Here is a 26,551-nt window from a genome sequence, read left to right as displayed (position 1 = left end):
AGAGTATGCCTAAAAACGTTTTATGACAGAAGTACCAAAAACTTAAAATGTTCATTGTGAAGTTTGGAAAGTTTACTACTATGCAAAAAGATCAGAGTTGTGGATTTATTTATAAAAGGACACTTTGGCCTTCCTGGGTAAGCATACTCACAAATTAGAGGGGAAAAAAACAACACAGAAAAATAGTGAAGGCATATTGCCACTCCTGCAGGCCGTAGGCACAAGTAGACTTTCTTGATGATGATGTACCTGCACGAGATGCTGCCTCCATGCATCGCACATTGCAGAAAAACATAATGATCACCTTCATAGACTAAACGCAGAAACTGTTAAGACCTATTACTCCTTATAATTTTTTTTCATCTCAGAAGTGGTCCCTCCCACTAAGTCATCTCCCTCTTCTACATTACTCAAAGAAGCACATGGTTCAAAGCAAAAACTGGCAAGAAAACACAAGCTAAAGGGCCTTCCGTATAGAGACAACCCAACTATAGATCAGTTTTATATCAGACAGACTGCCCTCACTCAAGGCTTTTTTAGCAGGAAGGCAAATGCAGTTAAATGTACTCTGTACATGTCTGAAACTCATATACTCTGAAGATTTATTCAATCAATAACTGGCTTTTACAGGTAGCATTTCCACTGCTAAGTGTCTTTTCTCTTTTAAGATCACACAGTATAAAATTATTTGGAAATGCAACTGAACAAAGGGACTAAAACCAATGCACTACAAGTGATGAAGTGTATGCTCAGGCACACAGAAGCAGTTCCTGAGAAAGCAGCATACAAACCGAGAAGGAAGACAGGGATTTGTGCAGATGGGCAGGATAATGGAATTAATAATGCCTAAATAGTAGATGAAGAAATCCATACTGAAGTGTAAATTTTAATGACAAAAACTGATACACTGTCTTCTATTAGACCAAGGAGAGCTATGTAGCAGCCTGTCTACAGGCAGAATCAGTCCAGAATGGTACCCTCCAGTGCTCAGCACCCAATGTTTTGAGGAAAGGTGCAGGAAACCTCTATGTCGTCAGACAGAGATAACTTGCACCCTTCCAGGTTCCAAAAATAAAAGCCATTTTAGAAGTCATATTTATCCTCGCTTTATTTCTTTTAAAGCTTTGGGGATTTTTTTCCTTTTTTGCCTTTTTGTTTTGTTTGTTGCAGCATTATGAATTCCCAAAGTGTTAAAATGGATGTTATTTTTTAAGTGTGTTAGAATGCTCTTTAACAGAGAAGATCATCTCTCATCAGAGAATTTCATGCATCTGTGCTGTTCAGGTGATAGCATTACACTATTTTCTGCCTTACACTGTGGAGTTTTCGACAGGAAAACAAAGTTTTTTATTTTAGAAAGCCTCCAAATCTGAAGACCAAATATGTATTTTGTTGGAAAAGAAAATTAAACACCCAAATGAATCCAAGTAACCATATGACATATCAAAATCCTGAAGGCTCAGCTTGTGACATAATTTTACTAGAACAGTAGACACTGTTCACAAGTGAAAGATGAGCAAGGGGCTCCGATCCTTCCTGCATTCTCCATGTAACAACCATGCAGCAAACAGTAGCAGCTCTGACTCAGATAAGCTGCTGAAAGGAACAACGTGAAGGTGTTCTCTGACTGTGTGGATGTACAGTGAGCAAGAAGAGGGCTGTGTTCACCATACGGATAACTTAGATTTTCTAACATGCCAGTCAGAAATAAGCTGCACACTGTCTTGTATGCAGCCACCCAGTGTGAGCGGACACACAGACAAACAGCTTGGACAAGAACCAGAAAAGCAGTAAGAGCGTGCCAGATCTATTGGGTAATTAAACATTTGTTACCACACTACCCTTTTAGTCCACATTACCTTTCAGATTATTTTATATAGCTCATTCTGTTTGTAAACACAAAAGAGCAATTTCTTGTATCACAGACAAGGCAATGAATTTACCATACATAACAATCCTTGCCAGGTACTGTATTACTACCTTTTATACAATGGTAATCTGAACTATGGAAAAAGGTGCACTGGTTCATTAAACTAGCAGTATTTTAAAGAAAAAGTGATCATGAAAAAAATACCCTTGAAACTATACAGCTCATGAGTAAAAACAGCTGATAAGATAGTTTCACATGTTACAGTATTAAGTTATTGAAGTAAAAACCCTGACTCACATGTTGCATATTAGATGGGAAGGTACCTGGCTAAGAATCAAAATATTTCAGTAGATATAAGTATTGGATATGTCAAAGATACTATAATTAAAATTAAAAGGCAAAAGAGCTTTACTTCTATATTAACTTTTCTGAGAATGCTACTTATCAGATTCTACTGGAATATAAGCAATGCACACTCTGAAGTATAAATAAGGAGGGTAACAGGATTAAGATGAGAAAAATTGTTATGAATTAATCAGTTATTTCCCATCAGTCAATATATACGGTAAGGAACTCCCTGCACTTTCTTAGGCAATTCTGCTATGAAATAAAATCTATTAACTTAATAGAAATTTAATTAATTCCTTTTACTTGAACACTAGTGCAGGCTAAGAGAGCACAAATGATCAACTATCACATCTCTGCTGATTAGCAGTAATTTGACATAGCAAGCAATGCAATCATTTTCATTTGTGTTTTCATTTTCTGGATTAGAATGTATTGACATCTATGTCACCTTCATTCTGATTATACAAATTCCTTAAACTCTGGCCATTTAAATCTCTTTTTTGACATAACAAAAGCTTGGTGACATGCCTAAAGGAACATAATTTTAATATGCAAACTGAACTGTATGAACTGCCTTTTGAGATAAAAATCTAAAATAGTAAATATATTTTCTGGACTAGAGTACCTGTTAAATTTGCATTATCTGCAGGACTAAGCTGAAGCCAGTGAGGTGCATCAGTATCCACACAAACATCTGTTGATGCATTAACTTCATGGTCTTCTTCAGAAGCTTGCCAGGGGATGAGTGCAATCTCTACTTCATTATTATACCCAATGGATGTGTCACTGCTAACACTTTCACCTAAAGCAAGCAGAGGATTAAAAAAGATCTCAGATCCTATTTTTAAAAATTGCATTAGCAAAACCTGGTGAGGAAAGTGCCTAATATATCTGTAACAAGACAAAATTATCACACTGATTTAAATTGCTAAGCTTAAGAAAAATACTGTATTTCTTGGAACTCACTTTTTTCTCTCTCCCTATGGTTTCCATGTGTTTGTCGCAAGTCTGCTTTCAAATCTAATTCAGCTGTACTACTGCTCCTTTGTACTAGTACCTTCAGAGAAAAAAATAGTATTAATCTGAGTTTATTAATTACATTTTTGAGAACTACATATTCTTGCAAATTCAATACACAACCACACATATACAGAAAGTTACTAAAAGTTAATCATAACTGAGTCAAGATATTTTAATTTATACCTGGACTACCAAATATCTTTAGATGTCTTAAGGACACCATCATGTTTTCAGTTTCTATTTCTCCTCCCTTTCTTAAACTCAGTCTACCTACTAAGAGGCACGACTTTCTACCGATGTTTTTCCACAAAGCTGAAACCATTCGAAACTTTCAAAAGTATCAAAAAACCTTTCAGGAAGAAATTGGTAGTCATCTCTTATGTTGATGCATTACTTTGTTGCAAAACAACCCATTCGAAAGCACCTAATCTTTTGTTTACCTTTTTTTTTTTTTTTTTTTTTCAAATGGATTTATAGCCTACTTGCTGAAAAACCTTCAGGCAATTTTCTGCTTCTAGATGATACTCCTCTGTCCCTAAGCGTAATTGCTTTGCTTTACATCTGGTAGATCACCTTCAAATTCACATTTCTTGCATTCCCGTGTCATCTATATTAGCAAAACTTAGATTAGTAGTATTACTTTAGATTATTTTAGATTAGTAGTATTATTTTTAAATTATTTTTTATTATTTAAATTGTTTTCATTATTTATTTATTATTTAAATTATTATTTGTTTTAAAATAATATTAATAATAATTATTATTGATAATAATTATTATTTATTTTTAAATTATTATTTTTATTATTGTTATTTATTATTTTTAAATAAATTTCTTATTTCTTCTGATTTGCTGTCCAGACCATTAATCCATTTTCTTTCTCCATATATCTGAGAAAGTAAATTATTGCCACCAAAGACATAACTAACTCACAGAAATGATTATTATTGTATTAATGAAGGCTGTAGGTTTGTTTTGTTTTGCTTTGAGCTGGGCATCAGTCAATCATTCCCAAGAAAGAAATGCTTCCTCGTGCTGCCTGATACACTGCAGAATCATTTCTCCTCCCTGGCAAATCTAGCTTTTGGTGATTAGTGATGACAATATGCAATTGTGTTGTGATATTAAGTCAAATTGGTCCACATAGAACATCAGCAACTTATGTTGTATATACATGGTCAAACCTCAGCTTCCACTTGCAAAAGATGGTGAAACTGCAATGTGTTTGACAGCCCCAGCAGCATGTGCTTGTAAATATTTTATAATACATGCCACAAGAATAGAATGGGGAGACAGATTAATTTTTAATTCTCCACAATTACTGAACCTATTCCTCTCCCTCTCCCCTCACCTCCAGCACATGTAGTCCACTAGATTTTCCTTCCCATCTTAAGGCACTTTGTTATTCCTGACGTGATTAATGAAAGCACTTCCCAGAAAAAGCCTTGTCTCTCCAGAGCAAAGTACTAACAGTACTTTAAGTCCAGATATATGGGAGAGCCACGGACCAGAGATGAGATTCGTCTTGAAGTCCTCCATGTTGCATTGCATTATACTTCCATAAAGATGAAGTCATTTATTATTTCTACTGCTTGTTCCAAAGTTGCATTAAAAATTTACAAAGCTTGCCTGTCCTAATGTTAACTTATACAAATAATCTGCAATAAATAGCTAGTGCTACAAATTGTGCTGAAGGAAATTATTTTCCTCAATACTTCAAACCATCAAACATTTATTCCACTGTAGTGTAGCTCTATAATAGCCATGAATTATTTACCAAAAAAAATGGTGAACTTGTTTATAATTAATAAAGGAAAGCAAAGAAGTCTTTTATAAGAATAGCATATAGCCAATTACATAAAATTACGTTGGCAACTTACAGTATCAGAAGTCACAGAACAAGCATACCAAATAGCATAATGAACAGCTACAGTTTAATCCCAGATCCTATACTGGAAATGTGACTAATGAATTTTCATACTTTCCCGTTGCTAGTTTCAAAATACTAAGAAAAATCTGATTAGAAATAAAACATTTTGTTTATCTATAAAACATTTGTTTTATTTAAAACATGGTATCGTCAATAATCACTCTCTATTTTGCCTTACATGCTCAGCTTCATGTTCTTTCTTCATATATTCCTTATTTTCCTGAACTGATTTGGAGTCTGAAGAAGATAAATTATGAGAACTTCCAGCCTTCTTACCTAGAAATTTTAGAAGGTAAAAAAGAAGCATAGAAGTTTGTGGTATGAAAGTGCATAGCAAATTGCAGGAAAAATTCAGTTACATTTACTTACGTACTTTTTATATTTGCAGGTGAGTGAAGTAATATAACATATACTACATAATTTTCATGGCTTAATCAATAAGATGGAACACGTGACGTTTTAAAAATCCTTCATAAGTATAACCCACTTACACAATCGGAACAGAAGTAGAACTGTTAACTCAAATACACAAAATGTAAATGTGAATCAGATAAACAAACATAAAGAGTTACACTGAAAATGCATGCTTTTAATAAAGCCCTGCTTTATTAAAGGTTGTGCTCTGCATTTGTAGTCCACAGCTTCTTAAAAACAGTTTTTACAATATGATACCAACAATAGATTTACTAAGAAAATGGGATAAAAAACATTTTAGAACCATGGCTGGAAAACAAAGAAGATAACAGCAGCATCTGTGAACCTCGACAAGTCTCGGCACTTTTTCAAAGTGTAGCATTGCTATATTTCATCAATATTACCTTGAAAAAAATCGGATGGAAACTGATCTGCGATATCTGAAGTGCTGCTACTTCGAGTAAGTTGCTGCTCTTGCTCTACAAATAGGCCTGTAGCTTCTGTTCCTGCTGAAGTTTCCGACTGCTGGGATTCTTCAACTTCTGTTGATTTAGATAAAAAACAAAATATTTGCATGACCTCAGAATTGTATATGAACGCTATTAGCTACAAAACCTATGTGAAAAAGTGACCCACTCAAATATTTCAAACTCTAAGTTACGAAAGCTAGAATGTGACCACTAGTTAAAGAAGTTAAATTATTCTTGGAAAAAATGTAAAGTTCAGAGAGAGATGTATGAGCAGTTTCAATGGCAAAAGATCTAGAAAAAAGGGAAAAATTACTTCAGAGATTCAGTGTGCACAATGAAGGGTTGGAGGATGTCATGAGAATAAAGCTCTCTCTTCCATTGCTAGAGACCTCAACTAGACTCTGTTTGTTCTGGAAAAAGAAAGAAGAGAGGCAGCAAAACTAGTGACTTTTCCTCCATACAGATGGAATGGGGACATCAAAAAAGGAAAGAATTCAAATACAGTACAAAAAAAAAAAGAAAAAAAAATCACAGATTCTGGATTAATTTGTGATGACAAACTGAAGCATGCAGCTTTTTTATTGTAAGTGAAAATCCAAAATAAAAAGAGAGGAGAGAGATGCATGAAAATTCAAGTGAGAAAGTAAATTGATACACTGGGGAAGGAGCAACAGGAAAATTTTAAGATGAGCTAGCAACACACTTATAGAAATATATTTCTCTTGGCATTAAGTGAAAAAAAGAGTGTGCTCCCATTCAGTAATGATGGTTTTAGTTATAGCACCAGTTATTGCCACCCAACCTAACTGCTAACTCTTCTCCTAGAAATCAAAGAGCTGGCCCACACATCCCTTCAAAGCTGACCCAACAGAACTGTCAGACTGTCCAAGAAGATTTATAACTGACACACATTGAATGAGAATTTGTTTTGAAATCAAGTAGCTCAACCTGACAAATTTCTCCACTTGCATATTTTGCTTGCACTATCTCATACATTCAAGCATGTAACTAGATTCTACTCAGTTCCTTGAAAAGACTTTGCTGTCCTCATTTTCCCTTAAAAGGTTACTTATTTTGATAATGAACACAGTTCCAGTGACAGAATAACAAAAACATTTATCTAACCACTCTTTTTCACCCTTCATAACTTTGAAAAAGGACAAGATATGCTTCCATTGAACTTGCTCATCTCCAACTGGCTACCAATATTACTTAACACTGTGTTTTGAACAGATCCAGACAAGAGAAACAGAACAAGGGAAAAACATCTCATTCCACAATCCTAAAGAACAATTAACTGGACAGAAAGGAAGCAGACAGACAGCAGCTTAAAAATATAAAGAACATTTATACAAAAGATGACTTTAAAGTACAGTACCTGACAGTCTGTGAGAGCAAGAAGTATAAGAGATACCAGGTAAGAGAGAGCTCACAGTGTGAAGCAGAAGAGGTACACTTTTAGTAGCTGGCAAAGCCTCATAAAGATGAACACAGTTGCTGATAGACTGGCTTCGCTTAGCTTCCAGGAAAAAATAAACCAAGAATTATGTCAGAAAAAATAGCAAAATATTTGGGTTTTGGAATGTCATGATACAACAAAACACATAGCTTTTGAAAAAAATTTAAAATGTTAAGCTCTGAAATATTTCCTAAAGGCTGTAAGTTAATAACGTGCAATGCATCTCACACACTGTAACTATAATAATCAGTGATTTCTGAATCACGATTCCACAATGTGGAATCTTTCATTTTGTCAGCTTGTGATTACCATTCATGGGCTAATTTGACTTACCCTTTTTCCTTCTCAGTGAAGTACCTGTAGCAGTATATACAGCTCAAAACTAAAGAATAGAAAACTTATTCAGCTTACCCTCTGTTAGCAATGCTCCACCCTGACCCCCTCCCCCCCCAAACTAACTACCTCTTCCATTAATTCATCTCTGCTGAAAATAATCCATTTTCATCCAAGAAGTGGGTTAGTGTGCCTCTCAGAAGTTAATCTAAAGATACAGCTACCTCTGCTTTTGCTTTTAAAATTAGGGATCCTAGCTCCAGCCTGGATAAAGCCCTGAGTACTCTGGTCCGAGCAGACAGCTGACCCTGTTTTGAGCAGGAGCTTAGACCTGATGACCTGATGTTCCTTACATGCTGAATTATCCTGCAGACTCTGTTTTGGGGGTACTGAGTCTTGCTTTCTACATTTATGAAGAGGATGATGAAACAGATACAAATTATGTGAAGGGTTTTGGACTCTTAAGACATGATGGGAAGGTAGAAGCACTCAAAATATTGTTGGACCTGTGAAATTTTTCAAAATGAGAAAAACATCTCTAAAATAGCAAAATGTTACATTTTACATCCAGTATTCTGTTGGCAACTTCTCTCATAATTTGTAATAGAGATAAGCAGCTCTCTCTCCAATGGGTTCTTAAAGTAGACCTTTTATAACTTGTGGATTAAATACTCTGTATGAGGCTACAATAAAACACCTTCCAAGGTAGCTAATGCTTTAGAGGCATTTTTTTCCAAAATAGTGGTAGTGTTCCAGACATCGGTATGGAACATCTGTGTTTAGGCATTTAGTTAAGTTGCACTATTTTTGCAAGCTGTCACAACTCAAAGGTAGATTTAAAACTCAAGTGTTATTGAATGTTTGGGAACATAAACATTTAGTTATGGTCTATACCTGTTGCTCTCTGACGAACAATATTTCTTGCTTTCTCAACTCCTGGGGCTCCAGAGGTGGTAGCACTTCTGAATCTCATTGGCTCCACAACTTCTGGATGACTTTTCCAGCTTAATGAAAAAGATCTTCCCACTAGAGCTGTCTTTTGAGGCTCTAAAATGCCACCTTAGAGATAAAGAAAACAAATTTTTCTAGCATCGTATGCTTTGGCATGTATTCTTCTACAATATGAATGGACTTACAAGCACTCCAACGTGAAAAAAATATTCACCTTCAAATCGGCATAGTTGAAGGAGTAATTCTTTTTTAATGATAGTAAAAATTCAGCTATGTGCATCAATTTCAAGGTGGCATATAAATGCAGCCAAAATACTGTAATTAAAAAAGTTTAATGAAATTACATGGAAAGGAATTTTGACATTGATGACTATGCCAGACTACAGCACAAGAAACCACGTTTCATTCCTGCTCTGTAGAAAAGACTGATTTTGAGCGCATACTAAATCTGCTAAATAGCTACTATCTATCGACCCCAATTACCTTTCCTACCACAATGAATGATGAGAATATATAAATCCAAAGCACTTCATACTTAATTAATCAGGTTCTTACACTAGGATTAAGAGGTATTTAATGTTAGATTAAATTAAATTTTAAACTTAAATATCTAATTTGTTTGATACAAAAAGCACTGAAGCATGGAGACTAACCCTTTCCTCTCTGCTTTTTTTCTTTTTGTTCACTGAGCTTATCCAAGGGTAAGTTTGTCATTTCTACCCCATACACAGTTCTTGCCAGCACTGCTGTTAGAGAGTCCATGATATTGGCCCACTCGTTTATGAGCTCCTCCCAGTCGGTCAGGGCAGACAGAACACTGAGCAGTTCATCCCACAGCTCCCGAGAAATGTAAACGCTCAGGTTTGCTCTGATCCAAGCCACAATGAGGGTCTGAGAGGAAAGAAACAAGTGATAGGTCATGCATTTTTACTGAAATTAATTGAACACACCAATTCACATGCTGATAAATTCAACACCAACCTGCATATTAGCACTGATTATCAGTGACACACAGATACTATGCACAGATATTTTTCATCAAAAAATACTCCCAGAAATTGGCAGGTACATATATGTGCAAGTTACTAAGGAAATTTTAAAATTCCAAAACATATGCTTCAGGTGATCTTATGTTTCCGGGTAAGCTGAAACAACACTTTGTTTATATAATAATGATAGAAAAAAGAACTGCCTGCTACACCTTCCAGATAATTAGTGATTGAACTATGCCTGTGACATTCAGGCTTCAACACTGTAGCTGACCGCATAATGTACCAATGATGTCTAGATATTTTCATCTCATTAAATGTGACCCAGTTTTGACATGCCAGATGAACTTCCGCCTAGAAAAAGTTACATATAGGTCCCATTTTAGAGGAACTCATTGAAAATATCCCACACCGAGACAAGTGTTTGCTACCATGGTTTGTAATAGAGCCCTGAAGAACTGATCAAATCAACTGCTTCTGGCACCTAGAATTAATTGTATTACTGCAAAGGAGACTTATTTCATGTTTTAAAAATAGGTTGTATAGTACTGCGTAATACTACTTAAGCAAAACTATGGGCAATCAGCATTGAAAACAGGTGTCACACATACACAAAAAATACTCACTCGAAAAAGTAACCCTGACATGCTCTGAGCAAATGTATCCTTTATATGGTTTTCTTTTGGCTTCTGCATCACAGCTTCTGTTATTCTGAGGAGTATCTGTAACATCTGTTCCCTGGTTCCAAAATAAAATTGTACTTTTTGTTCACATGTGTTATTAAACATGCTTGTTAATTTTCATCTACCAGAAAAAACTTTTAATTCTCAAAAAGTCTTACACGCTGAGAATGTGATCTTACACTCTCACTAAGATTTCACAGAACTTTCACAAAATAACATTAGTTGGTTGTGGACTGTAAAATTTAATTTTTGAGAAGGTGAAGTCAGGAATGGAAGTAATGACCAGAATCTTTAAATCAAACAGTATCATGATGAAGACATGGCAGAACTTACAATCTCCCAAATCAATTCATATGCAAGTCATAATTGTGATGTGTAACAAGATCTACACCTGAGTAAGTCCACTCTCCCTCCCTCCTCACAATTTTCCCATAAATTTTAAATATTGATATATTTCTCTTAGATGGAGAATATATTAAACTTACCATGTCTTTTTATTCATTGATAGTTCCATTATCATGCGCCTAAAAATGCTCAGAACTGCTTTGCAAGCATCAACTTGCTCCTTCAGAAGCACAGGGACTTCAATGCATGGTTCCAATAAGAAAACATTTGCAGAGTTTGTCAAGAACACCTTCAAGACAGGCATTTACAGTCAGTTTAATTAGTGTCAAAAAAAAAAAAAAAAAAAAAGGTCAAAGACTTACAACCAAATACTTGTCATCCTCTAGCCAAGCCTTTCACTTTTCTTAGAGCAAACTTCATGTTTTACACACTGCTTTATTTTTCTAAATAATTCTGGTAAAAAGTCAGGTGCCATTATATGCCCAACAAAGGCATGTGTTACATAGTCTATATCTTGTAGGTATCCATTCTATTCCCTCAGGCAAGAGTACCACTCCTCCAGCTACTCATTTCCCAGCATTATATGCTTAAGCAGTCACCAATATTTTCAATAAATGAGGTACAGTGAAGCAAATGTACAGTTCTAATTCCTAGCACCAACAGTAGAAAAAAAAATGCAGCTTTACCTTAAAATAGGTATCTGGCTCTAGGACATGGGTGCATAGTTTAATATGCTTTTTTAAAAAGATATAAATGAAGTCCAAATTGTATCTTATGAAAACCATCGACTCTTTATAGTTTCTTTCCTTAATTTCAGAGTACAGAAAGACCTGTACACAACCTCTTCAACCAAAATGTGGAATTATAATTTATATAAGCAAGCAGAATATTATTTTCAGTAATACAGAAAAAGATAATTGAACTACACATTGTAGCTATATCTCCCTTTTCCATTCCCAATATAGGGTGTCTATAATTGACAAGAAAGAGAGCTGTCATGTGCTGAGCTCAGCACATCTGTAGGCAGAACACTGTGTGGGTGCTAACCTAGAACCCTCACAAATTGCTCTAATCATAAAATTTTATATGACCATATGACTATATAATAATATGTAGTAAAAGTTCCATGACTCTTAGAGCCTTCTAATCTCTATACAGCACACCTGTAATACAGCTTGAGCACCAGCTTTAACATTTTTGTCCTCGTCTTCTAATACACATCCTCTGTTCACAGCACTGGTAAAGGAGTACGTTCTTCCCCAGCTGGATGAGCGCTTATGTCCTGAGTGGTCAGAGGAAAGCTTTCAAAAACATCATTCAGTTAGTGACCAAGGAGAAAGGAACATGTCCACATTTGTTCAGTATCATTTTATATGTCAAAAGCAGGAAGAGGTAACTGTCCCGTTGCCCTATGTCCATTTCAACAAGGAATTAATGTCTAACATTTACAGATTCTAAGCAAACAGTATATGGAATTTAAAGGTTCATAAGACTTCTGAGAGCTATGTTATTTCAAAATATTCCATATTCAAAATATTCTGTTACATTTTGTTGTCACTGACTGTAGTAGTATTTGAATTCAAGCCTGGAAAAAATATAAATTCTCTATGAAAATAATCTGTCAAAACATCGTAATTTTTACTACTATTTTAAGAACTCAACCATCTTTCCTTGTACAAAAAAAAAAAAATCCCGTTAAGTAGTTTCACATGGCAGTGTCAAAGTCAACATTTACTGATGATTCATTATAGGACATGAAAAAAATGATGCCACAGAATTTTTATCTATAATTTAATTTCCTAGATTTAAGGATCCAAAGTTTTGATAGAGTATATATAAATTAGTAGATATTTTCAAACTCTTAAGTAATTACCACCGAAATTAAATAGACCTACATGCACTAGGCCAACAGACAGTGTAAATTTTAACACTGCAGCATATATTATTATTTCTCCATTACGTTCTCACTACAGTATTTGTATAGACAGGGAATAATGAAGAAATTTTATTTTTCAAAGAGCTGCAATCTTTCTTTGCACTCAATAAGGCCTACTGAACACTCAGTAATATTTTAGATTTCTGGACCTTAGATAAAGCACTTTTTAATCCTGATTTTCCATACATCTTAAATTTTTACTTAAACTTTACAGAGAAAATTTAAAAGATAAATAATACTTTGCAGGGAAACAAAATAATGTAAATAACTGATACCATACATGTTTACCATCCGTTTGCACTGATGAATCCTCTAAGCTGACAACAGCATCCTCACTGTTTTCCTTTTTGTCTGGCTCCTCCATGAACACAGGCTTCTCTTGCAATATCCACTTTCTATAGACCTTAACCACTTTTCGCGTTGCAGATATATCAGAAGAAGGCAACAAAAAAGCCTAAATTTAAAGTTAACTACTTTTACTATATATATTTGGGGCACAGAAATTCATGCATATATAAACACACATACGCAGCATCATCACCCATAAATAACACAACTCAGAAAAAGAAAGGAAATGTGGTTTTTACATTTATGTCTGTACTAGGAGCTATGGTTAATCAACAACATATGCATATACCTACAGCAGTGTGGGATTTCACAATTCTGTAACCATTAACTTCAAATGACTTCCATGTTGTATTTGTTCAAACAATAAAAAAGAGGTGGTTTTGTTCATTGCAAGTTCTCTAACTTTGGGTGGATTCATCGCACAAGTTGTTACTAAGCCAGAGAGGCCTGGCAGGCTAAACTTGGATACCACACTGTACTTTCTAGAGAAGCTGACTTCAAATTCCATCACCAGTATATCATGTGAAATGCCATTTCAGCAAGTGTAGGTAAAGACAAGACAGTAAATTATGATGAGGACAGAAGTGGCAGGCATTTGATCGTTTCTGATAAAAGTCAAAAATCAAAATAATGAATTTACTTTCAACTTGCTACCCAATATCAGTATTTGGAACCATTCTGTAAAGATGTCCACTTCAAAAGCTTTCAAAGACCAGACCACCTGCTTTCCCATATTTCTGTTGGTCTTAGGCAGGTAAAAAACCACATGTCTATAGTAATGTGTGTTAGCCTCTTCCAATATTTTAAGCCCTAAGAAATTACACACTCACTAGACTGTGAGAGATGTCTAGATATTTTTATTGGCTGAGTATTATCCCTTGTTTTGGTATAAACTTCATTTGATCACAGAAAAATTCACAGACTTTTAAAAAACAAATCTCACTACATACTAGCATCAACCATTGGAAAACCTTTGGACTACAGTGAACTGGCACAGAAATCAATATATAAAAATTTAATCTGGTAGAAAACAAATTGTATTTGGTCAAGACAAAATGCTTCTATTTTGACATCACTATGTACTATATTACAAAGACACTGAAAAAGACTGAAATATGTTTTTCAAATTAAAAAAAAATCTCTTCCAACTGTGAAGAGATTACCTGCTCTCCATAGTTAACAGGGACAAAAACTATAGCATTGCATTTCAGAATACACACTGATAGCATGTCTTCCCATATCCATTTTAGCTGCAAAACATTACAAGGGTATCTTTCTCAGTTTGGTGGAAATCTTTGCATCATATAGTACATTTCCCTTTGTCTAGTCAGCACGAAGTGCAACGTCCAACAGCTTAATGGGGTTTTCAACTAATAGTCTACAGAAATTAAAGGGTTATCAAAAGCAAGCTTATATATGTCATGCAACAATTATAAGTGAAATTTCTGAAAATGTCTTCACAGACACTGTCAAGTTATTAAAGATGCAGAAACTGAAAAAGCCAAAAGACAATTGCTAGACTATTAGAAAAACAACAGCTCATCAGTGGGATGAATGGCCACTACAAAAAATGCTTTTTGTAAGGCTGAGAAGTAAGGTAGAAAGAATATATATATATATACACACATACATATATATACATATATATATATATATATATAAAACATTGCGGAATTCATAGGGACTAGTGAGATTCCTGTAAGGGAGAGATAAACACAGAAAGGATCCAAGTACTATTATCTGCTTCAGTTACTGAACACTGACCATATTTAATAAAGATAAAAGTGCTGCATCGTACTAGCCTTTGTTCCCTGGAAGCTGGTCTAACTTTAAAGACACTCTGAACAAACACCAGGAGAGGGCAGCATACCACAGAGGTTCTCAACATACACAGAACACTCCCTGTCAAAATGCCATCCATCCCACAAAAAGCACTTGTACAAGTTCTTACACTGTGCCACACAAAACACTTTCAGTAAAGCATGTGTATTCACTCATCTTCTGCAGGGTGTCTCCTCTGCATTTATGTGACCTAAAACTGATGTTTCAACCAACTGCTGCCTTGATAACATATCAAAAGAAGAAGGTGAATTTCCAGTAGGTCATGTATTTTTATCCCAAACAATAGAAAAGATGTCAAAATAACAAAAAGTACAAGCAGAAGCAATCAATAATGTCCAAATAGACATTAAATACTGACTGTGACCACAGGAACTAGAATCTTACTATTTCAAATAGCAAGCTAATAAAGTGTCAAATTCAAGTATGACGAATTGCTGTTTAGCATCAGCAACATCTTTCTGTTCCCATAGAATTTTTTTACTTCATCATTAAAACTAGACCTAGGAAGGACTCCAAAATAAGTGGGTGCTCATGTGATTAACATCAAGTTTGACCAGTTATCTGACCAGCAGCCTCCAGTGTTCCTTCTAATGACCATAACATTTCCTTTTTAAAAAATCACGTAACGGCAACTACACATCCACACGTACCTGTCGAAACACCTCATTAACAAAGTTAACATATCCTCGTGTGGACAAGAGGATTCTCTGCACCATCTCATAAACAGTTCGATGCTGCTCTTCGATGCTGCAGAGGCTGGAATTACTGAGCCGTCGGTCAGACAAGGTGCTGCTGTTCGAATGGCTTCTCTCCTGCTCGCCTGCATAAGACATGCCAGTTTCCAGCTCTGGGTTTTTATCTTGGTTCACAACACCAACAGTCTACACAGAAGAAAACATGTGCCTAATTAAATTACTGGAGTACTGCATGTCAAAAATCTGGGGTACTTACTGGGCAACACTCATTCACACTGCATGCAGGGATTCCAGCCACCAGGAAGTGCAATTTTCAATCTACTTCTTGATACAAGAAGGAATTTGGTCTTGTACTCTATATGATATATACTTTCTATGAGTCCCCCCAGCCCAGAACAGCTGACTGACCTGTCAACCACTCCCCAAGACAAAAAAGAAGACGTGCAGTGGTGGGAGTAGAGGGAGACACAATGGAGAAACATCTCCAAGTCCCTTCGATTTTTGAGAAAAGATGGATCACAGCTCTATACACGGCTCATACTCTTAGGCATTCCTAACCGTTCTTTGTCAGGCATTGTTCTGCCATAATGTTGCATGTCTTTTCCATCATTTCATCTTGAACCGTGTCTGGCTAAAATGATCCAGTCCAGGGAAGAAAGAGGACTTAGCCTTTGGAAGAAAGTCAGTAAACCTGCAATTGAGTTACCAGAAAAAGAATCCCACTTCCACCAACCGAAAGCACTACCCAAATGCAGTTCTGCTTTTGTTTACTTAAATAAGGCTGCCGTCTGTTCGTCAAAGTGAGCAGTAACAGAGCAGCAATAACATTTCTACTGCTTTTGATAATGAATGTTTTTGTACAGTTCTGCCACACCAGTGAAGCACAGGCTACAGGCAGTGAAATTTAAAACCACTAAAAAGTCAGCATGTGCCAAAAGCTGACACAACTGCAGCTAAGTGATAACTTTTGACCAGTTTCCATTTTGAGGGCAGCAGTATCTTTATGTATCGTAAATATCTAATTGGTATCAGTGTCCTATAAAATTCAGTGAAGAGAAGAAAATTCATTTTCCAGGGTATGTCAGTTGCAATGGTACAGCAACTATACAGAAGGTGCAAATTCCAATAAGCAAAAAAAAGATTAATAAAAAGTGCTTGCAGTAAGTAAGCTACATCTAGCTGTTCCAGGGTTTCAAAATTCTACACTTTAAAACAAACTACAAACTTCAAAAGCAATTAACATGAAAATACGCAGTTTGACTTTCAGAGTTAATAAATGCTTTTCCACTCAATCCAGATGTGACACTGACCTACGATTCAAGAGAAGAATATAAAATTGACATTGATTCTAGATTTGTAATGGAAAGCTGGAGAATCTCTTAAAACAATTTATTTCTACAAGATTAATTTTAAGTCCCTAATCCTACAGAAATCTCAACCAGCAATTTGAAAGTAAAATATTTTTCTATTATCTCATTGTAAAGAGCTGCTATAATCAAGAGTAAAACAAAATGGCCTTTGACGTTACTGGGAAACAGTCTATGCCACAAATAAGTTTGACAGTTTACAGATTAAATTCCAAAAGTCTAAAGATAATACTGATGAAACTATTAAGTTAAATACCTATGAGAATAAAAAATAATAATAAATTACTAAAGGGATTCCCTTGAAGACTCCCTCCTTCATCAAAGAAAAAAATCAATTTACGAGTACATAATTTATTCACTGGGGAACTGCATTTCTTTCTTCTTTCAGTTGTCAGTGTATTGTGATCATTTGCAAGGTTTCTAGCACACATGCAAGAAAAAAAAAAAAAGGTAAACTTTAAAGCACACCTGAATAATTTTAGGGAGCATTTCTCCTCCATTTTTTGTATTCTGAACAGCAGTTAAATATTTCTTTTCAAGAAAGAAGGTAACAAGCCACTTAATAAAAACAACTCGAGCTGCCATATATGGAATTTTTGTGCTATAGACATTTTCATTGTTTCGTGTTGCAGTAATGTATACTGGTCTTGGTCTTATATCAGGAATATCTGGTGAGATAAAAAGAGAAGATGTAAAGAAAATCTAATCTTAAAAAATTGTAATTGCTTCCAGACTTCAGTTAAATGCATTGAACATGTCACCAACAACATTTTGTCCATATGAAATAACAGATGCAATGACTGACTGTTTTTATTATATTAACGCTTATATTCATAATTTTATTACTTCTAAAGAAAAGCAAGAGAATAAAAGCACAAATCTCTCTTGAAGTTCATAATTTGTATCAGGCAAAACAAAGAAAAGCAAAAGAGAAGGGCTGCAAATAGAAAGGTAAAATCTGAAACGAAGAACTACTCCTTCTGCAACGTAAGTTAATTTTATAACTTTCAGAGTTTTATTGGTAAGGTAGAGCAAGAAAGAGAAGGTGTCACAAGAACACTCAATAGTAAAAAGATTAAGAAGAAAAAGGGCACTTAGCACATGGAAAAGAGATGTTAGCCAGCTGCAAAGAGCATGGCACAAGCTGAAATAAAAGAAAGAAAACACATGGGAAGAAGTGGAAGATTGCCAAAGGGAGACAGGATGGGTCATAATTAACTCAGATGCATAGATTCGAGGGAAAAAATCACTTGTATACAGCTGAAAAACAGGGAAGGACTGTGCTCTAGGTGTGAGCAACGCAGCTGAAGTGGCACAGAGGTGACTTTAGACACTAAATTGCAAAGGACAGGACCTAAAAGTCAGAGAAAGGAGGGGAAGGATGATGAAAAAGAGGCTGCAGTACATCAGGTGAGTATTAACAACACTGCTCCTATTGACTCTAATATATAATTCAATAGAACATTAGGAAAAGGTCAAAGAAAAATGTAAGCATTCCTAAAATAACATGCTTTTAATCCTACAGCTGCGCTTCCTAGAGATGCTTCTAGCAACACAAACTAGCTCATTGTTTCTTTCATAGCTACATCTCTGTTTCCTTCCATTTGGCCCTTCATGTTCATTTTTTCTCTTCAAGGAAACAAGAAGTAAAATAAGAAAAACTTCAGTTAGCTGCTTCCTCACACTTGGGCAAATTTCTTTTAAAAACCCTGTCAGAGAGCATGTTCTGTCTTGATTGCACATCACAGTTACATCAAGTCCTTGTTCACTTGATATAAATGCTATTCATGTGTATTTTAAGGAAACATTTAAGGATTCTTCTTAGGAAAGAAGAACCTGGCCAGCCCATATGCAGCGATGAACAGCAGCAACTTCCTGGAGTATCACAAAAAATGAAAAGTTGTACTAGGAAAAAAATCAAATCAAGAGACAAGAGAGGAAAAATCCTCATTCACCAGAACTGTAGTAGTATGCCACCAGATAACAGAGATGCTACTGAAAACAGCCACCATTAATTATTTTTCTATTTAAAAGACAAAATTCACTGCTTACCTAGAACAGGTTTGTAGAGGTTAGTTAGCTTTGTAAAAGATGGAAACAAGTGCGGAAGGTAGTATTTTCTAAACAAGGTAAAGAGAAACTTGAACCCAGTGTCTTGGTTCTCCTTATTCTTCCACTCCAAACTTGCAGCCTTTGCCATGGAGTTAAAAAGAAAGAAACACAAAAAAAAGTTTCAAATTAATAATTATACTGAGAAGCATTCCACATCGATGACAAAATGCTGTTCTACAGAATATGAAAGATGAATAATTGTGCTTTAATAAGAAAGACGAAAAATTATCACTGTCCCATTTTTTTTTACAATAAGAACAGTAAGAATATAGGATATTACCATGAGGACTCTAGCACATCAAAGAAAGCAATCTCATTAGAAGCCAGCATATTTGTGCTGTTTTAAGGTAGTGAAACACAGAAAATGCAGTATTAATGTTTTTAACAAACTTGCTTCTTACCTGTAAATTTAGACACAGTTATGAATCTCTCTGGGCTACACTTTCATCACAAATAAGTTTTTAATCAGAAACATACCCAATGCCTAGGTTTAAAATGGCTGCACACATATGCAATACTCCTTCGAGATACTTGACTCAAGGCACAAGCAATTTCCACTGACAAGGAAGAGGCTGACATCTATGTTTTTAAAGGCACTCTTGTTCCTGAACAGATCAACACCAAGGAATCATACATGTAATTTCAAGAGAAATCTTTATGGATGCAAAGTAAAACTTTGTGCAAGTTTGGGTAACATTAATAAATTTTGTTCACATTTCTGAGAGAATTTAGTATTTTTACCAAAAACGGCACACAAAAAATATCTTGGGGATGATTTTCCTTTTAAAAGAAAAAATAAGAAAATGCAGACAAAAGCTTCTTCCTGGAAAAGGGCAAGAGCAGCTCTGTACAGAAACAGTGCAAATGATGTTCTAACACTATACAGTCCTTCAAACATGAATAGTTAAAAACATTATATCCTACGCACCTGAATTACCATATATTTTAACAGTAGCTGAAGAAAATAGCAGGTTTGGTCATCTGCAATTTTCTCTCCAGAAACAGCTGGCAAAAGTGGGGTAATTTCTTCTGGAAAAATCTTAGCTGAAATAAAAGGAGAATGCTTTAAACATGGAAAACCTGAAAATAATGAAACAAAATCAATTTGATAATGATTACTAATGTGCTTATAAATTGCACAAAGCCAAAACTGCTTGGGCTTCCCATATTTTCGCCAAGTCCCACCACATGTAACTGAGGACAGCACCAAACTTTGATTTATTGCAGTTTGGAAGGGATAACACAAACAGTCACTGCAGATTAACCAGTAAATTGTAAATCTACATACCAACATATTTTGCAGTAACATGTTCATGTAACTGCATCTCAATTCAAAAAAAAAAGACATCAAAAAAAAAAAAACACAACTGTTCTGAACTCAGAATGACAAGACCTGAAGGCGCTACAGCTGCAACAAAGCCAAATCTTTCCCCATCTCTGAATTACAAAGACAAATTGCATCATCCTTGTGACATCTTTCCCACAAGCAGCTCTACAGCTCCACTATGACTTCAGGGGAAGGGGGGAAGTGAAACACCTAGCACAGGAATTCTATTCTAAAATTCCAGTTTACTCACCATCTGGTGAATTAGGAGGACTAATGAGGTTATCTAGTGTACAGGGACCTCGTGAGGACATAATTGGCGGAAAACCAGGCACAAGGCATGCAAATATTAATATCTGCTCTTCTGCACAGTTAGTCTGAAGTGCTTGAAGCCAGAGAAGAAACAGTCGGATTCCTTCACATCTTATCTACAAGGGGATGATTTTGTAGAAAAAAATATTAAAACAAATTTGAAAGTACAGTAATACAGTTAAGTAGTTAAGAAAGTGCAGGACAAGTACATTCATTCAAATTCTGTGCTAGCAAGTCTTTCGGTCATACCAGGAGTAATCACATCACTTATTTAACAAAAGCAGAGAAGGGCAGGAGCAAACTGTAACCAAGGTGGTGGCACTCTGAGGAGACAGTATTACTGCTCCAACTTCAGCTAGAGGCCAAAATCCCATGGCTGTGCTCCCCCGACTGATTGGCCAAAGGCAGCTCAGCCCAGTGGTGTAGGAAGAACAGCAGCAAGTGGAACGCGCGGCCGGGGAGCTGCCCCTGCTCCAGCCCTGCCGAGCCTGAAATCCTGGCCCCGCACAGCCCACGCAAGCCACTGTCTTCAGCATCAGCAGGACCAGAAGATCCTCATGAAAACTACGATGCAACAAACCACCCAAGGTAAAGTACTCCATAAATTTACTTTCTTCTTTTTCATTATGCAAGATGCAATTTTAGTTTTAGCAATTTATTTAGAAAAGTGGATTTAAAACTATTTGGCAAACAAGCAACCAATGTATTTAATACAGTGCACTTAATGCTAGAGAGATCTGAAAAGATGAAGAATTAAGCAAAACATGTTGCTACCTTCTTCAGGTAAGTTTAGAAAGGTTACAGAATAGCAGAACAACTGAATAATACGAATATTAAAATAATCTAGTTACAACATTAAAATTTGTGATTAAAAGATGAATAATTAAAATTACAAAGCCTAACAATCTGAAAAACTGATACTGAAAATCTGTGAAGTAATATGCTTCATACAGTTTAAAGTAAAAAGAAATAAGGATGCATCATTGAAGAGAGATACCTTGAGGGAGTTTCCAGTGTGCAAAAGTTTCTTCAAAATCGACCCTGGATTAGAAAAAGAAATAGACGTATATCAGATACTAAGATGGTCACTTTCTACCAGAATGCTTTCTAAAAAAACACTACAGAAAAAAGCTACTTTCATGCTATTTACTATGTAGCTACTTCACTGGTGTTTTAGAAAAAGAAAACTTACGAGCGAGAAAAAACAAAACGAATGAATTTACAACCATCATCATCATCATCATCATCAGGTAAATAGTTCTTTAACATCAAATACAATGTCTCTTTACAGCAAGGTACTTTGTTTTTAGTCAGATGATAATCTTCTCAAATTATTTTCACTGAAAAATAAAGTACCTAGGGAAAATTTTGACCTGCTAGTTTGGGGAAAATGCTTTAAACAAGTGTATTTAAAATTTTAGGCAAATGTATTAGTTTCTGCAAAGTAACAAGTGGACCATAGTAAGTCCAACTTGTAGGAATAATGCATTCAAATAGACTAATATTTACTATTATGATAAGAAAAAATGCTAGAAATCTGTATAATATTGTATATGTCTATTAAAAATACGTATACATTAAAATTGTGAAACATTTTTATTCTGGTTTTAAAAATACCTGGTCAACTATCCCTAACTTCAGAAGTCTGATCTAATTCAAAGAGATCTTATACATCAAATGCTTTAGTTACAAAACATTTTCAATCCAATTCTTAGAAAAATAACGTAAAGTAGCACTCAGCTGTTATTTCACCTGGATTTGAGAATTATGTGCCTTACTTAAATGTGACCCCTCAAGATTCACCATTTCACAATTTTAAATTATTAACTTATATAGCAAATACATATTAACACACATGAACATTAAGCAAAAAGCAAATCACAAGGCACACTTGTAAATAATTGCGACACCAAATCGTTTAGCTCATTTACTGAACACAGCTATAAATCTATCCAAATACAACTATTCAAGAGGAGCATAAATATAAAGAATATAGTAGCTATGAAACAACTGACTGAAATCAAATTCTAGACTAAGTCAGATGAAATGGAAGTAAAGTAGTCAAGCAGATGTCTCCTTTTATTTTTGTCACTGCTAACTGGAAATGTGGGAATAGCCCTTGCCCTGACCTTTAACTTCAACTCATTATTTCTTCTGCAACAGCAAGTACATTCTGAGAAAACACATTGCAGCTGACGAAATGGTGCTGGAAACCAAACCAACTAACCAACAAAAGTATTACACAGAAGAAATATATCCCCCTCCCCTCCCAAAGCAGCATAATTTGTCCAATTTCCTTTAACAAACAGCAAGACAAAATATTGTGACCAGTTTGGTAGCACTCAGAAGCAGAATTTTCACAGTAGTAATGAGTCAAAGATTTTTAGTTCAGAGGAAATCATCAAGTTACACTAGTTCAATGGATTACAAGTTGTTTTGACTATCAAAATAAATGTATTTTACCTTTCAGTATTCCTGCACCCACTTGATTTATTCAATCTGGTCAAATGAGGAGAGGAATAAATTTTTCCTTCTGTCTCCTGTACATGATCTCAGGGCCAAAATATTCATTACATGAGCACCTCAGGCCACAGGGAACATTTAAATAATTAGAAAATTAACTACCTTGAAAATAAAGACAGTTAAACCTTTTTCCCCTCAGCATTTTTAGAATATAATTTTAAGATCTGCTCAAAATCCCTATACTACCTACATGAAAACCTAAAAAAAAAAGTTCAGAAAAATTAATCCTGCTTTTCTTATTTATATTTCCGAAATTCACAAGTGACCAAACAAAGCTTGTTAGGTCCCTCTTATCTTAATGCTTAAGGGAAAAATATGAAGTCCTAAGCCAAGCACTCTGAGTGCCTTAACTAAGGTGACAACTTCATTCTGTTCTTTCTATGCATGAGTTGCAATGCATCCTTCAGTTCTACATTTATGAAGTTTTCTTCTGCAAAATACTTGCCTATGAAGCATGCCGAATGGACAGGGGAGTAAGAGAAAGAAGAAGAGCTTTACCAGCTCCAAGACTTCTCTCTGTTGGACTCCTCCCATTCCCTCCCTTGCTCCAGCACCCAGAATATGTACTGGAATACCATGGAGCGCAGACAAAGAACAGATAGCCTCTTGGTTTGACCAAGTGTATGCCATCCACAGGTATCTATCTCATGCCTGTCATGGCCAGCGTCAATATTGCAACATGGCACTTGGCAACTCCTCCATTAAATGAAGGATCACTGGGACAGCTGGGGCCAGACTTGCAGACATACTGTGTGTTCAGAATTCCACTTAAAAAGGCCAACAAACTGTGGGCCGCTCAGAAAAGATGTTAAAAAAAAAGAGCTCCTGAGAAGTTTATACTTTTGTCCTTAATCTCTTTGCTTTACCATTTTAGCACTAAACCACAAATTTCTCCTTTAATTCCCACAGTGTGATAACTGAGTGCGTCACAAATATTAATGAACTAAACTGCACAGAGAATAATATCACAGGAATATCACAGAAGAAATTAAGCGCTTATCCACTGCAGCAGTACAATGGTTCACATTTAATTTAGCACAGCCTGTGCTCAACTACTGAACAGCCACCAATTCAGAGCAGAAATGTTACAGAATATATTTCCAAAAAGAGACAAGGTTCAAGTTCAACACAGCATGTATTTTTACACAAAGAACAATCTTTACTACTATGAATTTGTATGGGCAATCTCACACATGATTACTCATGAAAGACTGTCACAACGCAAATTTGAAAGAGAGTCAAATATAGATTCCATAACCCTCCTCAGTCTTGATTTTTGGTGTTAGTCTGTGAATGCAAATGGAGACCTAATTAGGAAAAGGTGTGCTGATTTAAATCCCTCATCATGTAGTAGCTAGAAAGAGATGAAAGGGAAGAGGACCCATGTACATCCAAAGGTAAAAAAAATCCAAGAGCTTTCATGCAAAAATAAAAGTGAAGCAAGCAACCAAAACCACACAAAACAGAGAATACACAGAGCTAGCTATCTTAGCAGGTAAACAGATTTTCCAGATGTTTCAAGAATTTTCAGCTGCAAATCTCATACAGAAGTACTATTTGTGTATTGGGCAAAACGAAGCGAGTCTGTGGTTTAAAGGACTTGCGGAACCAGGTAAGTGACTACAGAAAACATTGACCTTATTTTTACTAGAATATTTTTAAACCATTCCTTCTTACCTATACTGCGAAAATGCCATCGATAAAAAATCCTCTCAGGTAGTAGCTGCAATATTTTCTGCAGGAAACAAAACTAAATAGTCAAATTTTCCATAATAAACTGGCTCATTCAGAGGATACAGACAAACTAATACACAAAACATAAATGAAATGGTAATATATATAGAGAGAGAACACAATAGAAAGCAGATACCTATTGTAATTAGAACTGCTGCCCATTACTTTACTCTCTTGTTACGGAGGAAGGTACTTGGAACAGTCCTGAATCAACACCATGGCACAGGCATGAGCTGCTTTTACCTTCCCCCTGTCTTGGAATGCCCCAGCATTTCAGAATATAAACTGATTTATAACGAAGAAGTTACAGGTAAAATTTCCTTCTAAGAGGCTCACTTTGGGTTACATTTTTCTGAAGTGTCTGGTAATGACTGTTGTTAGATTGATACATTCCAGATTTTGAGCTTCAGTGGCTTAGGTCTGCCTTTTCATCAGCTAATGTGGTCTGATCTCCCAGCTAAGGCAGAGATGGACAGCGGTGCAGTTATTTTTGCTGTGAGATGATTTACCTGCGTTTTCAGCTGCTGAGTGAAACCAAGCCAAATTACACAAAGCTAGACTAATTTAATTCATAACGCATGCAGTTAATAAAGCACTTATGTGGAATAATATGCGGTGATCTTCCTTTGTAGTTTTGGGCTGATGCTAACAGAGGCAGATCAAACAAAGAAAGAGGTTTGGTCAAGCCCATTTCCCCTTAGTTTTGTTACTCTGCAGGGCACCAACAAAGCAAAGCAATTTAAGCATATGCCTAAGCGCTTTCCTGAATGGAGTCCTATAATCTCAGTTGCAAAGAACATTTGGGGCTTCCAAATGTTCTTTGTCAGTTTAGTGGACAGTAACGTTTATTAGGTAATCTGAATAAACCCAAACTATTTAGGGGTCTTACTTTGGTAAATATGGCTTTTAAAGGGAGTTTAATCAGCAGGCTCCTTTAAAAAAAAAAAGGATTGGCATTATAGACTAGGACTTGGCAAGCAGGTGTCTTTTTAGTACAGGACAGCTAAATTACTGATGATCAGCTTCTCAAAAAAGCAAGAGAACACACATGGTTTTGCATAGATTTCACATAAAAATGCATCTGGATCTTACAACTTTTCAGCCATTTGGATATGAAATTAAGAAGTTCTATATGAAATTAAGAAGTTCTATGTGAAACTAGTTTCAACATCTACTTTTAGAAATGAATTAAACAAAGCTATATATGACCAGCAGTCAGAGTTCCTTGTAATCATCAAACAAAATTACCAGAAGCAATTTCTGCATAACAAAGAGTCATTAAGTTTTCAGAAAAACTACATGCAGGATGCAAAATGAATGACAAGTCATCAAAGCAATGGTGACCCATTTGTTGGTCTTTTGCACATAAAAGGTCATGAGGAAATAAAGCATCACAGCCAAGAAAGCAAGAATTTGGGTTTTAGACAGTCCTTTGGAGACAGCCAACACATGAATCATTATTGCGTTTAAAAACAGTATGCTTGAGAGATGGATTATGACAGACTTCTTATAATTTTTGACAACAAAGTGCTTCAGCAATTGTATA

At 35.5% G+C, this 26,551-nt stretch overlaps 1 protein-coding gene across 9 annotated transcripts in view; it reads right to left on the bottom strand.

Moving 5' to 3' along the window:
* Positions 1 to 26,551, bottom strand: part of RALGAPA2 (Ral GTPase activating protein catalytic subunit alpha 2) — a 136,587-nt gene that overhangs the window by 85,128 nt on the left and 24,908 nt on the right. For 5 of the 9 annotated variants that reach the window (XM_040551152.1, XM_040551154.1, XM_040551156.1 and 2 more), the window contains exons 4-21: positions 24,949 to 25,006; positions 21,746 to 21,789; positions 20,690 to 20,864; positions 20,041 to 20,156; positions 19,053 to 19,191; positions 17,469 to 17,668; positions 15,589 to 15,819; positions 13,029 to 13,202; positions 11,976 to 12,113; positions 10,953 to 11,101; positions 10,411 to 10,522; positions 9,449 to 9,686; positions 8,739 to 8,903; positions 7,431 to 7,571; positions 5,987 to 6,124; positions 5,347 to 5,444; positions 3,185 to 3,275; positions 2,844 to 3,020 (exon numbers count right to left, since the gene is read on the bottom strand). In XM_040551152.1, the coding sequence (XP_040407086.1) occupies positions 2,844 to 3,020; positions 3,185 to 3,275; positions 5,347 to 5,444; positions 5,987 to 6,124; positions 7,431 to 7,571; positions 8,739 to 8,903; positions 9,449 to 9,686; positions 10,411 to 10,522; positions 10,953 to 11,101; positions 11,976 to 12,113; positions 13,029 to 13,202; positions 15,589 to 15,819; positions 17,469 to 17,668; positions 19,053 to 19,191; positions 20,041 to 20,156; positions 20,690 to 20,864; positions 21,746 to 21,789; positions 24,949 to 25,006 (2,584 nt within the window). Of the gene's footprint in view, positions 1 to 2,843; positions 3,021 to 3,184; positions 3,276 to 5,346; positions 5,445 to 5,986; positions 6,125 to 7,430; positions 7,572 to 8,738; positions 8,904 to 9,448; positions 9,687 to 10,410; positions 10,523 to 10,952; positions 11,102 to 11,975; positions 12,114 to 13,028; positions 13,203 to 15,588; positions 15,820 to 16,041; positions 16,282 to 17,468; positions 17,669 to 19,052; positions 19,192 to 20,040; positions 20,157 to 20,689; positions 20,865 to 21,745; positions 21,790 to 24,948; positions 25,007 to 26,551 lie in introns of those variants that run through there. The other 4 variants (XM_040551153.1, XM_040551160.1, XM_040551159.1 and 1 more) reach the window with 3 other exon arrangements.

Source organism: Cygnus olor, chromosome 3 (genome assembly GCF_009769625.2).
Source record: "Cygnus olor isolate bCygOlo1 chromosome 3, bCygOlo1.pri.v2, whole genome shotgun sequence".
NCBI lineage: Eukaryota > Metazoa > Chordata > Aves > Anseriformes > Anatidae > Cygnus > Cygnus olor.
Note: the sequence above shows the minus strand (reverse complement) of the source record. Positions and strands in the feature narration are given on the sequence as shown.